This window comes from Microcaecilia unicolor, chromosome 4 (assembly GCF_901765095.1).
Source record: "Microcaecilia unicolor chromosome 4, aMicUni1.1, whole genome shotgun sequence".
Lineage (NCBI taxonomy): Eukaryota > Metazoa > Chordata > Amphibia > Gymnophiona > Siphonopidae > Microcaecilia > Microcaecilia unicolor.
In genome coordinates this window covers 24,795,408-24,809,603 of record NC_044034.1, presented here as the reverse complement: position 1 = coordinate 24,809,603, position 14,196 = coordinate 24,795,408, and the positions used below count along the sequence as shown (strand labels likewise).

The window sequence follows — 14,196 nt, the reverse complement described above, 5'->3', positions numbered from 1 at the left end:
TTTTCTCCAAGCTGAAGAGAGCCCTCGCTGCTTTAGCTTTTCCTCATAGGAAAGTCGTTCCATCCCCTTTATCATTTTTATCGCCCTTCTCTGCACCTTTTCTAATTCCACTATATCTTTTCTGAGATGCGGTGACCAGAATTGAACACAATATTCGATGTACGGTTGCACCATGGAGCAATACAGCGGCATTATGACATCCTCATTTTTGTTTTTCATTCCTTTCCTAATTATACCTAACATTCTATTTGCTTTCTTAGCCACCACCACATACTGAGCAGAGGGTTTTATCAATGACGACGCCTAGATCCCTTTGCTGGTAGGTGACTCCTAACGTGGAACCTTGCATTACGTAGCTATAGTTCGGGTTCCTCTTTCCGCTCACAATAAATGTCATCTGCCATTTAGACATCCAGTCCCAGTCTAGTAAGGTCCTCTTGTAATTCTTCACAATCCTCTCGCGATTTAACAACTTTGAATAACTTTGTGTTGTCAGCAAATTTAATTATGTCACTAGTTACTCCCATCTCTACATCATTTATAAATATATTAAAAAGCTGCAGTCCCAGAAAAGACCCCTGGGTAACCCCACTAACTTCCCTTCTCCATTGAGAATATTGACCATTTAACCCTACTCTCTGTTTTCTATCTTTTAACCAGTTTTTAATCCACAATAGGACACTACCTCCTATCCTATGACTCTCCAATTTCCTCTGGAGTCTTTCATGAGGTACTTTGTCAAACACCTTTTGAAAATCCAGATACACAATATCGACCGGCTCACCTTTATCCACGTTTGTTCACCCCTTCAAAGAAGTGTAATAGATTGGTGAGGCAAGATTTCCCTTCACTAAATCCATGTTGGCTTTGTCTCATTAATCCATGTATTTGAACGTGCTCTGTAATTTTGTTCTTTATAATAGTCTCTACCATTTTGCCCGGCACCAACGTCAGGCTCACCAGTCTATAATTTCCCGGATCTCCTCTGGAACCTTTTTAAAAATATCTGCATTACATTGGCCACTCTCCAATCTTCCGGTACTACGCTCGATTTTAAAGATAAATTACATATTACTAACAATAGTTCCGCAAGTTCATTTTTCAATTCTATCAGTACTCTGGGATGGATACCATCCGGTCCAGGAGATTTGCTAATCTTCAATTTGTCAAATTGCCCCATTACATCCTCCAGGTTTATAGAGATTTCATTCAGTTTCTCTGACTCGTCAGCTCTGACTACCATTTCTGGCACCGATATCTCTCCCAAATCTTCCTCGGTGAAGACCGAAGCAAAGAATTCATTTAATCTCTCCATTATGGCTTTGTCTTCCCTGATCGCCCCTTTTACCCCTCGGTCATCTAGCGGTCCAAACGATTCTTTTGCTGGCTTCCTGCTTTTAATATACCTAAATGTTTTACTGTGTGTTTTCGCCTCCAACACAATCTTTTTTTCAAAGTCCCTCTTTGCCTTCCTTATCAGCACTTTGCATTTGACTTGACATTCCTTATGCTGTTTCTTATTATTTTCAGTCTGTTCCTTCTTCCATTTTCTGAAGGATTTTCTTTTAGCTCTAACAGCTTCCTTCACTTTTTAACAATGCCGACTGCCATTTGGTCATTCTTCCGTCTTTTTTAACACATGGAATATATTTGGCCTGGGCTTCCAGGATGGTGTTTTTGAACAGTATCCATGCCCAATGTAAATTTTTGACTTTCGCAGCCGCTCAACTTTTTTTTCATCGTTCTTCTCATTTTAGCATAGTCTTCTTTTTCAAAGTTAAACGCTAACGTATTGGATTTCCTGTCTGTACTCACTCCAAAGCCAATATCAAATCTGATCATATTATGATCACTGTTATCAAATGGCCGCAGCACCGTTACCTCCTGCACCAGATCATGAACTTCACTAAGGCCTAGGTCTAGAATTTTTCCTTCCTGAAGAAATGCTAGGATGTGTATGCAATCTGAGCAGAGAAGAGAGAAAGTCCACACTCAGAATACCAGCCTTCAAACATAGTGGGAAGCTACAGAATGGAAATGCATATTTTATCCCCTCCAACCTAAGAGATGCCTCTGGGAGTACTTTCCTTCTAATACGGCTGAAATCAAGTGCACAGATGATCAGAAACACATATATTAATATGTCTAAGGCAAATATCCTCACAATCATTGATGGACTTCATCTATTTACAGTTGGGACCAAAACTGAGACTGCTAATCTGCTTTTCTGATATGGTGAGGAAAAGTCACATGGAGGCATATTTTCAAAACAATTAGACTTACAAAGTTACGTAGAGGGGCATTTTCAATATGTCATCTATGTCCTACTTTGGACATTTTGCTAAAAACACCCAAAATGTAAATAGGGCACATATAGCCATTTTCAAAACAGAAAAACGTTTGTTGTGCTCAGTGTGTTTATCTTTTTGGTCCATTTTTGGAAAGTGAAAAAAACAAAATCAAGTCATTGGGATGTAGGAGGAGCCAGCATTCTAGGTAGACTGGCCATACAGACATCCCAGCAGAGCAATGGGGCACCCTAGAGGGCACTGCACCGGACTAAAAATAAATGCTCCTAGGTATACACCTCAGCATTGCTCCCTAACCTTGTCTACTGAGCCTCCCAAACCCACCTAAAACCCACTACTATCAACTGTACACCACTACAGTAGCCCTTATGGATGGAGGCACCTATATGTGGGTACAGTGGGTTTCTAGTGAGTTTTGGAGGGTTCACAGTTTCCTCCACAAGTGTAACAGGTAGGGGGAGGTATGGGCCTGGGTCCACCTGTCTGCAGCGTAGTGCACCCACCACTAGACTACGCCAGGGGCCTGCATGCTACTCTAATGGACTTGAGTATAACATCTCACAGGCTAGTATATAATGTTTTAAATCATATTTTTGGGGGTGGGAGGGGGTTAGTGACTACTGGAGGAGTAAGGGGAGGTCATCTCTGATTCCCTTCAGTGGTCATCTGGTCATTTAGGGCACTTTTTGTAGCTTATTCGTTAAATAAAGCAGGTCTAGACCAAAACGTTCAGCTTATAGTCCTGGATGTTTTTGATTTATTCCAATATGGCAGAAAAACATTCAAGTGTTAGGAATGCCCAGATCCCGCCCTTAGCATGCCTCTGACATGCCTCCTTGTGATTTAATCGCTCTTCTGATGGACTTCATAGAAAAACATCTAAAAATTGGTTTTGAAAGTGAGAAAAACGTCCAAATGTAGATTTATGCCACTTTTTGGACATTTGTCTCTTTTGAAATTGAGTCCAGAGTGAAATAAATCTCCTTCAGAAAATTAAAAAAACTTAAAAACAAATGCATAACAGACTGTACCTGTGAAATGGAAAGAAAAAAAATTCTATATGCCAAATGATTAGTAAAGAAAACAATTCCCAAAAACATACCTAAGGAAATAAGTTGTTTTTGGCGAGAGGTAGTTAAAAAAAATTACAAAACAACATGCAATGAAAAAGCCTTCAAATAGCTGTCTATTCAGTAAAAAGCACAGTCAAGTAGTGGCCTAGTGGTTAGGGTGGTGGACTTTGGTCCTGGGGAACTGAGGAACTGAGTTCGATTCCCTGGCACAGGCAGCTCCTTGTGACTCTGGGCAAGTCACTTAACCCTCCATTGCCCGCCGCATTGAGCCTGCCATGAGTGGGAAAGCGCGGGGTACAAATGTAACAAAAAAAATTTATGATTTTCAGATAATCTTGTAAATGTATTTTAGTACCAATTCTAATTCTTTTCAGCAATTCACGTGCTTAGGTTAGGGGAAGCTTGAGGCTGAAACACAGCAGGCTCATGAGATGTACCATCCACTTCATAACGATAGGATAAACTATAATTTCTTAAATTTTGTAAGAAGGAAGACTCAAACTTGACCAGCTGACATTACTTTAAAAATAAGGCAACTGATGCAATACTTCAAATGGCAATTGTATTTTATAGTATTCAAAAGAATGACCGTATTATAAAATACAAACTTTGCAGCAAATATTCAAAATGTTTCAGATCTGGAAGCATTATTCCTGACATATCTTTACAAAAAATTATGCATGTTTAGCATTAGAAGCAAAAGGGAATAAACAGTGATAAATACCTGTGCTATATTTTTGTTCAAAAGGTACACACCATAGTCAAACTGTAATTTTTCTCCTCCTTTAGGGTACAAAGGAAATCTGAGGAAAGAAAATAAAAGTTATTTTAATTTATGAAATCCAGCAATTATAATAGTATAATAACAATTTAAAACTGCTGACAGCATCAAAGTTAACGGAAGCATTACACATCTGAGTTTCATCTTCCACAGCCCCAGGGCTCTCTCCCACAAACATTATGTGGAGTCTATTTCCTCTGCCCCCACCCCAAGTTTAATAACCCCTCAACACCTTGACTCTCAGCTTATATAGTTTCACCTCCCGTTCATACCCTATGTACACATATCCCCAAATCTGTAGAGAAGGATGTTTCAACTGGTGTGCTGCAGCTGCTCCTCAGGTGTGCCGTGGAATCTCCTCCAGGTCTGTAAGGATCACCTACCTAACCAGGGTCCTCCAAGACATCCAAGTACTGCCGCCTCCTCGCTTCAATAATTCAGTGCAGACGCACTTGCTCTCTGCTTGGGCAGAGGTCACCTGATCTATTGGCACATGTGTGTGGCAACCTCCATGTGCAGCCAGTGGAGGTCATCACACACATGCACCAGTAAATCACGTGATGACCTCTGATGCTACTGGCCCATGCGTGTGTCAGTGTAAGCCTTGCTAACCTCTGCCCAGACAGAGAGCAAGTAAGGCTGAGCTGAATTATTGAAGCAAGGACTCTGAGGACTTGCTATACAGTGCCAGTTAACCATGGTTTGTCACCAAAGTGGTAAGTGTTAAAATAATGCACCGGGAGTTATAAGATCAGCACAGATGCTGATCGCATAAGTCTTCTCTCTTTCTTTTTTAAATATTTGCACCAGAATTTTGCAGGCTGATGATTCTAAGGTCCATTCTTTTGATAGGTTGTGGAGATTGATGTCACTGTGGCCTATAGCTTGTTGTAGTTGATATCATGCATAGAATTGTGAATCTGCAACAGAAACATCCTTTTGCAAAGTATGAAATGTTTTGAACACATCTTGTATTAGCTGACCCAAAAACAAGATTTTGAACTACAAACAAGGAAAAGCACTTTATTCATTTGGAAATATTGTGAAGAATACTTTGTAAATGGGTCTCTGCCAGAGCCTTTAATGCATTTCAGTAGCATAATTAAATGAAATGACTACTTCTGAAGGTTATAGATATGGGTGGGGATGGAGATTACTTGTGGGGATGAATGAAGCTTAGCAGGGACAGACGGGTATGGGTTAAAATCTAGTGGTGTGCCTTGACAATTCTTGCACCTTGTAAGTGTGCTGCAAGATGAAAAATGTTGATCATCACTGCTATGTTATGAACTGTGATGATTTTCCTAGAGTTGGGGTTTTGCAATGAGTATTGTATGGTTTATGTTTTGAAGCTTGCGGTTATTAAGTTTTGGGGGAATTGTGTAGGTATGTAAGTTGTTTTCTTTTTAGGGAGATATATGTATAGGTAGAGGGTTCAAATAATTATGACTTTGTGTGGCACCGAAGCATATGGTTGTGTCTGTGATTGGTTTGAGAAGCAGTTTTGGGGAATGAAGATTATATATCAGTCATTGGAGTGCAGGATTAACACTCTACCCTGAAGCCATTACAACAGAATAGGGGACACTCAATGACACTAGATGGAAATATATTTAAAACAAATAGAAGGATATACATTTTTTCACTCAACGAGTAATTAAGCTCTGGAACTTGTTGCCGAGAATGTGGTACCAGTAGTTAGTGTACCTGGGTTTTAAAACGGTTTGGACAAGTTCCTGGAGGAAAAGTCCATAGTCTGTTATTGAGTGGGGAAGCCACTGTTTACCCTGGGATTAGAAGCATGGAATTTTGCTACTATTTGGGTTTCTGCCAAGTACTTGTGACCTGGATTGACCACTGTTGGAAACAGGATACTGGGCTGGATGGCCACTGGTCTGACCCAGCATGACTATTCTTATGTTAATTGCCTCTGCTCGTAAGTATTTCGGTAATTCATTCCACAAATATGGAGCTAAAAAAAAAAAAAAGCTCTCTCTCGTGTCCATTCCCATCTTACTCTAGCTGCATAAGGCACCACCATTCTAAAATCCTATTAGATTGTAAGCTCTTTGAGCAGGGATTGTCTTTCTTCTATGTTTGTGCAGCGCACGTTTTGTAGCGCTATAGAAATGCTAAATAGCAGTAGTAGTAGTAGTAGTAATCTAAGAACCCTACTAGATACAGAAGGTATTGCAAAAGTATTTAAAGATGGTTGCATTTTGTAAAAAGCTTTATCTGCTAATGTAAATATTTTAAAACAAATTCTGTATTTAATGGGCCCGCTTCCATTGTCTGCCCCTTCTCTCCCCTCTTCCACCCAGCTTGTGTCCTCTTCACTTAACCCTCCATTGCCCCAGATACGAAAAAATAATTAGCTTCTGAGCTTACTAGGAACAGAAAAAGTACCTGTACATATAGTATGTAAACTGCTCTGACCATTACAAAGAAAGCCGATATATCAAATCCCTTCATCCTTTCCCCCCTTCAATCCAGCATTTGCCCTCTTTCTTCCCCCACTAATACAGCATCTGCCCTCTTTCTCCACCCCTTGTCTCAGTCAAACCAGCATCTGCCCTGTTTCTTCCCCATCTCCAATCGAGCATCTGACCTTCTTCTTTATTGACCCTTCTTTCCAAAGTTTGTCCTGTTTATGTTTATTAAAATTTTATATACCACCTGGCATCTTCAGATCACAGTGGTTAACAATAAAAATATATACTGTCTAAAAAGAAAAGAACTCAAATTATTAAAATAGGAAAGACCTACCACTCTCACACAAAAAAAACTTATGCACAAGTTTGGGCACGTGCTCAATTTATGTGCAACAATTTAACTGCTTAATGTGCCAATTGGTGCTTATCAATTATTGGTACTAATTGGCAGTAATTGAAATTTACACATGCATCTTTATAGTCACTATTCTATAAAGACACGTGTGTAAATTTTTCTGTGTGGATCCAATAAGGGGGCATGGCCATGGGAGGGGCATGAGCAGGTCAACGACGTTCCTGGAATTTGCACGCAGTGTTTCAGAATAAGGCCGATCAGTGCCTAATTTAGACGCAAGGATTTACACTAGGTTTCACTTGGTGTAAATCCTTGAGCCTAAAATTTGGTGCGGATCCATGCACCAAATCCTATATAATAATTCTCACCTCCAACGTTCTGTGTCTGGGACCGTAGCTCCCTAGGCTGGAGGTGGTCTGCTAGGCAGACACGCACTGACGTCATGACAGCTGATTCCAAGGCAAGTGGAGGAGTAGGGAAACACGCTTCCCCCTGCCTCGGAATCATCTGTCACCCCCCGCGCTACAGCCCCCTTGACCCCCCCTCCGCGAACCTGTCGCCCCCCCCCCCCCTGGACCGCCGAAAACTGCCCCCCGCCGCCGTTGTGTACTACCTGTGCTGACGGGGGACCCAAACCCCCGACAGCCGAAGTGTTATTGTACCCTTCGCGTTCCTTCCTCATCTTCTCATCATTATTCACTCGTTTTGATGAACTGTCCTATCTTCACAGAACTTTACAGATAGCACCCCTTAATAAACAGGGCCCTTAGATTGTAAACCATCTGGGAAAAGGGAAATATCTAATCTACCTGAAGAACTCACCTTGAAATACTAAGAAAAGCATAAACTAATTCCAAATCCCTAATTCAATACTAGTCGGATAAATTTATCAGGCTAATTTTATCCATTTTGTAACAGGGCTTACTGGTTTAAAGTTTAGCAATATAGAACTGTATGCTAAAGTTATATAACCATACAACAGAACTGTTATTGGATCTCTACACTACTGTGATATCATTCAACAGTTGCTTATTAATGAATGGATAGCTCATCATATTAATTGTAACCAAATATTCAAAAAATTATAACGTTAAGTCACCACTGAGGAAAAAATTCGGTTAATTAGACAGCTTATCCAGTTAACTTTAGACATGGTATTTCTGTGGTCTGACTTAATCAGACTGGCATTCAGTGCTATTAGAATAGTTTGAGCACTTCCCGTGGCATAACTACTTCCCCTCTCTTTTAACCAGTTACATTTTTATCCAGTAAACAAGCTGTCTGGACAACATTTCAACTGCCTGCAGGGAGGCTGTTTTAAAACTCATAATCTGTATGGTAACTCTAGAACAGACTACTTCAAAGCAAATATCTGATGCAGAATACTTACTCTCTTTCTTTGTCAGTCAATTTGTCATTTATATTATCTTTGATAGCAGATCTGGAACCCTTGTGAATTATAGGATACCTGAGTGGCACTTGCAGGAAAAAGGAAATCATTGAGACAAGGTGAGACGTGTAGCCAAGGGCAACAGCAATGCTTCCATCATCTTTTGCTGTTAAATGAAAGCATAAGCAGTATTGTTACTTTGTTTCCATTTGCTTACGTGTGTGTGTGTGTGTGTGTGTGTGTGTGTGTGTGTGTGTGTTTATTTAATTATTAGGATTTGTGTAACAGAAAACTTTTACAAATTAAACAAGTCTGTCAGGACTAAACACAATCATGAAATTTACTTTAAATATTTGTTCTTTGATAACAGCAGCTTAATAAAGACATACATACAAGTTGCATGACCTGTGTTAGTATAGCGAAGCCTGTTGCAGGTATTCTCCGAGGATAGCAGACCTTATATTCTCAATTGGGTAATGAGGCCTAACATTGCCCTCTTCAGAGCTTATGAGAAGCTTTACAAGAGATTAGTTGAAAAATGGGCGTAGCCATTGGCAGGGTATACTTGTTTCTAAAATCTATGCAGCTTACTATAAAATACACCCAGTCGGCACCTAATTTAGGCGTCAGCATTTGCACCAAATTTTACTAGGTGTAACTGCCTATAAACCACATGGAAATACATTTAGGCGCATTCTATAAAGTACGCCTAAATTTGGTGTACTTTATAGAATACGCTTAGGCGCATTTTTTTTTTTGGTGCTGATTTTTTTAGGCTTCATATATAGAATCTATGTCCTGACACCTATTCCAAAAGCCACAGGACTGGATTGATCACAAACATCAGGTTTTATACTGATTGCAATCATTCCTTTTTTAACTAAGCTTATTGAGTTTCTTGTGGCTTCTCAGCTTTCGGAATTTATTCAGCAATCAGACTTACTGATATCATCTCAACACAGGTTCAGCAGGTTTCACAGTACAGACACACTTAACTGCATTAAAGTCAACTGTTTGATCAGAATTAAGGTGAATCAAATGGTCTAACTGCATTTCAATGTTTCCGCTACATTTGTCACCATAGACAATGACTTGTGATACTGGATAGAAGAGGGACTTAGTCTTATGGGGAATATAGTAAAATGGTTTGATGAATTCCAGAGGAAGATGATATAGTGCTCATCCCTCTTTTGGGTCCCTCCCTGTGGAGTTCCTCAGGGACACCTATTTCTCCTTTGCTTTACAATGTTTTTATGACCTCATTGAGTGTGGTTATGCTGGGTTAGGTGGGTGGATGTTTTCATATGCAGATGATATCTTTATGTTGCTCTCTATAAATGAGTGTTCATGGGAAATCTGACACCTGCTACTGATAAGATTAAAAGCTGTTCTGTACAAGATCATTTAAAACAGAATGCTGATAAAACTAAGATACTGTGGTTTGCTATTAATCAAAGTTCTATACTGGATCAGATTATATTGTTGGATGTGTCATGTCTTTCAGCTGATAAGAAGTCCAGGGTCTTGGGAGTGTTTTTGGACTCATCTTCAATAATGGAACCTCAGATTAATGCTATAGTTTAAAAAAATCTATGTTTAAATTGAAGCAATTACGTTTAATTCGATATTTTTTCCCAAACATTTCAGAGTATTGATTCAGGTTGTTATTTTATCATCTTTGACTATTGTTAATTCACTATCTAGGTATTTCTCAGAAATTTGTAGGAAAAGTAGATTTGATCATGTGATTCCGTTATTTGCTGGTCTTTATTGGCGCCCCATAAAGCATGAATTGTTTTTACACTTTGTTTAGTTTTTAAAACATTATATGGTGATACTCAATGAGTAAAGGGTGTGAACCGCCTTATTTTGCAGCTACCATCTTTGAAAGGTGTAAAATATAGATCGCTATACAGTCAACCTTTAATTTTCAATGCCATTAGAATCTGGAACTTTCTTCCGCAGGATATTTGTTCTTCTTTTTATCGGATTTGGAGAAAACTGAAAAACTTATCTTTTTGCAAAGTATATCTTATGAATTTAGGAGCTTGATTTATACAGTTATATATAAAAGTTATACTTTTTCTTTTGGTACCTATATGACTGTAATGCTTGGGTCCTTTTCTTATCCACCTTGCACTTTTTCTTTTTTTAAAGGGATTTAGCAGGATACAAGCCTCTAGTATAGCATAGCATCCAGAATATGTCCATAGCTCATCCTTTCAAGAAATCTTCCCTCAAGCCAGAGCCATGGCTGAGAACCCAAGCTCCCTGGCGTTTACCGTGTCCACGGATCTTTCCCTTTCACTTGCAGAGCAACCCAAGTATCCAAGTATTATAGAACTACCTTAAACCCAGAAGATGAGAATTACAGCTGCTAGGGGGATGAAGGGCTGGGGACCTACACTTCTTTTCATCTCTACTTTTTAAATTGTCATTGTTGTTGTCGTTAAGAGCTGAAATCAATCAAAAATACCCCCTGCTCAACTGGTATAAGCTCTCCAGCTGATCAGGAGCATCCATTTTCTCTGTGATTTAGAAATACTTGGCAGTAAAATCCCTATCCTTTCTCCAATGGGTTTTGATACCTTTGCTCTCCAAGAGGGAGCTTGTTAATAATTATTTCCTGGTGCTCAGATTTTCACTACAAAACTCCCAAGTGAATAATTTGAAGGTATTTCAGATAGGCACAGCTGGTATTTGAGACAGTTTTTAGAACTCAATGGTAAGAGGCTATAAGGGGTCAATGATTTATGAAAATCCTTAATCTCCCTCTTACTGGAAGGTTGTCCATTATACATAGTGGAGTAGAGAAAGTACTCAAAAACCCATCCTGGATTTTGGCTGAGGAGCAGGTTTAGATTTCTGGGATCTCTGCTGTCTGGGATGAGAACACAATTCCTGTTATGTTTGTCTGGAATGAGAGGAAGCAGGATAACTATGCTTTGAGTTGTAGTTTTCCCTTTGTCCCTATTCATATACCTCCTGGAAAAAAAAAGGACACTGGGTCAGAAGTGTACTAGGACCTGGGCATTTCACAATACTCTTCTATGAGAATCTGTCTCCTTTACCTTATCTCCAAAGATATTTTCTCCTCAGCTTGGCATGTCAACAAGACTTTCCTTCATATTATAATGAAGGTCTAAAAGTCAGAGCCATTAGAATCTGCAAGTTCCAAAGGCCATTGCAAAAGGTCTTGTTATGGGAAAGAAGGTCTATGGTTTCTTCTCACAGTGGAAAAATACTAGTTAGTATATATGACGTATAACCACCTAAACATCCGGAAATCACTAAAACCTGTTCAAAAAGGCATACCCTACCGACCCAACTTAAATGCCTGAACCCTGCAACACTACGAAACCAAAGCACGTAATGGACATAACGTAACTCTTCCTCTATATGATTCCTTAATATGTCTGTTCCACATGAACCTCATTCTACCACAACATCACTGTGTAACTGTTTATACCGGAATTGGCGAACGCCTTTACGGTACTATGTAAGCCACAAGGAGCCTGCAAATAGGTGGGAAAATGTGAGATACAAATGTAACAAATAAATAAATAAACATGAGAAATTATCAGCATAACAAGTATGATGTAAACTTATTAGCTATGTGAAGAAAAAATTCTGAACGTCAGATGAATTTGGTACATGAAGGAGGGGTTAAATAACTTGAAGACCTGTTGATAACAATTGTTTTTTAAATCACAAATAAAATACAGAGTGCTTGATTTGTATCAGGACTTTACTGAGGGACTGACGAGATGCCAGGATCACCCATGCAGATAATACCCGGAAAGCTTATAATAGGATCCCTCCACTAGTGAGATGCAGAAATATGCTAGCTCCTCTGAACAGCGCAGTATCATTTATGTTAACTGTGATATTGCTATTGAGTTCCATAGTATTAATGTACCTAGCTTGTTTGTACATATTATATTTTTCTCACTTTACCACTTGCATCCTTGATTATTGTGACAAAGGGTCAATCTGAACATGTGCTTTCTACACTCTTTTACTTTGTCTACTAGTGAATGGAGTTAAGCAGCTTTACACAGAGAGAGAATGTGCAAAGCATTTTGCATATATTTGTCCATGAAGAGCTGGAAAAAGTTATGCAATGAGACAAAAAATTTCTTTCAAGAGAATCCATTGTCTAAGCATCTCACCCTGGGGGACACAAACAATGGAATTTGAATCTATCCTTTAGGGCCAAATGATCCAGCTATCAACGTGTGAAAGTTGTTGTTTCTCAAATTTGTGAGTCTTTTGGACTCTATACATGGAGTCAGCTTTCTTGTTAACATGGTGCACAAAGTAGTCTCCCACATTTTCATGTGCACACTCCTTCAGGATCTTGTGAACAGGCATGGTTACACTTTCCTTTGGTGGGGTTGAACTTCAGGAAATTAGAGAATGTCCAACATGTCTGCCATGGGTCCTCCTCCATCTTAAGTTAAATAGAATGGCATAAACCATTTCCCTAATAAAGCTGGTGAAAAACAATCTGCTGGGGAAATACTTTCTTACTTGCAGAGGAGAGGGATGTAAGAGCAGGCTACTGAAGTCCTCCTCTTCAGAGAAATTAAAAGAAAAAAATGCACATCCTCTAAAAGAAAAAGCTCCATGGAAAAATGAAGACTGAGGAAGGTCTGTGTGATGAAAGACACTAAGTCATGAACATGTACAGCAATGCCCCCAAAAAAGCTTCCAGAATTTTTTCCTTTGGAGTGTTTTTCTCATTTGAGGTCCATAAAATATCATCCAGGTGTGAGGACTTGTTATCTTGCTTATCCTCAGAGAATAAAACAAGTATCAAAAATCCTAGATAAGGCAATACTTGAAGGGTTTGAAAGAAAAGCTGGAAGAAATAAAGAAAAGCTTCTGAAACTCTGCAAAGATACAAGAAGAAAATGCATACAACACTTTTCATATATAACCACTGGGCTGCTGTAGCAAAGCAACTGTATGATTCCATCTGTTTGGTGCTGAGAATAGTCATGGAAACCATTTGTGTGACAAGTTAAACCTGCATGTTTATTTTAATGCATTTTCGGTACCATTTTTCAAAGCAATCATCAAAGTGGTACTTAATAAGGTAATATGAAGAGAGAAGGAAAGAGAGGAAAGAAGGAGATCCTAGACCAAGTTTGTCCAACCTATGGCCCGAGGGTCAGAATCCAGCCCACCAGGTGCTTTTTTTCTGGACCTCGGAAGTTTGGCAATTCATGTGATGCTTACAGCGGGATTCCTGTTTCTCCTCCATAACTAAGCTTGCTGTACGCTCGAGTCACGTGGTGCTGGAAGTTCAGGTTGATCTTGCGGTTTCAAGTCTCAAAAAAGATATAGTGGAATTAGAAAAGGTACAGAGAAGGGCGACAAAAATGATAAAGGGGATTGGACGACGTCCCTATGAGGAAAGGCTGAAGAAAAGACGGCTGAGGGGAGATATGATGGAGGTCTATAAAATAATGAGTCGAGTGGAATGGGTAGATGCGAATCGTTTCTTTACTCTTTCCAAAAATACTAGGACTAGGGGGCATGCAATGAAGCTACAAAGTAGTAAATTTAAAACGAATCAGAGAAACTTTTTCTTCACTCAACGTGTAATTAAACTCTGGAATTCGTTGCCAGAGAATGTGGGAAAAGGCGGTTAGCTGTAGACCATTATTAAAATGGACTTGGGGAAAATCCACTGCTTATTTCTGGGATAAGCAGCATAAAATATTTAGTACTTTTGGGGGGATCTTGCCAGGTAATTGTGACCTGGATTGGCCATTGTTGGTAACAGGATCCTGGGCTTGAAGGACCTTTGGTCTGTCCCAGAATGGCAATACTTATGGGTTTAAAAAA

The 14,196-nt window shown here is 39.4% G+C and overlaps 1 protein-coding gene across 1 annotated transcript in view; it reads right to left on the bottom strand.

Annotated features, from left to right (window-relative positions):
* UVRAG (UV radiation resistance associated) overlaps positions 1–14,196 on the bottom strand; it is a 205,852-nt gene that overhangs the window by 44,686 nt on the left and 146,970 nt on the right. The window contains exons 12-13 of the mRNA XM_030200046.1: positions 8,341–8,506; positions 4,107–4,185 (exon numbers count right to left, since the gene is read on the bottom strand). Of these exons, the coding sequence (XP_030055906.1) occupies positions 4,107–4,185; positions 8,341–8,506 (245 nt within the window). The remainder of the gene's footprint in view (positions 1–4,106; positions 4,186–8,340; positions 8,507–14,196) is intronic.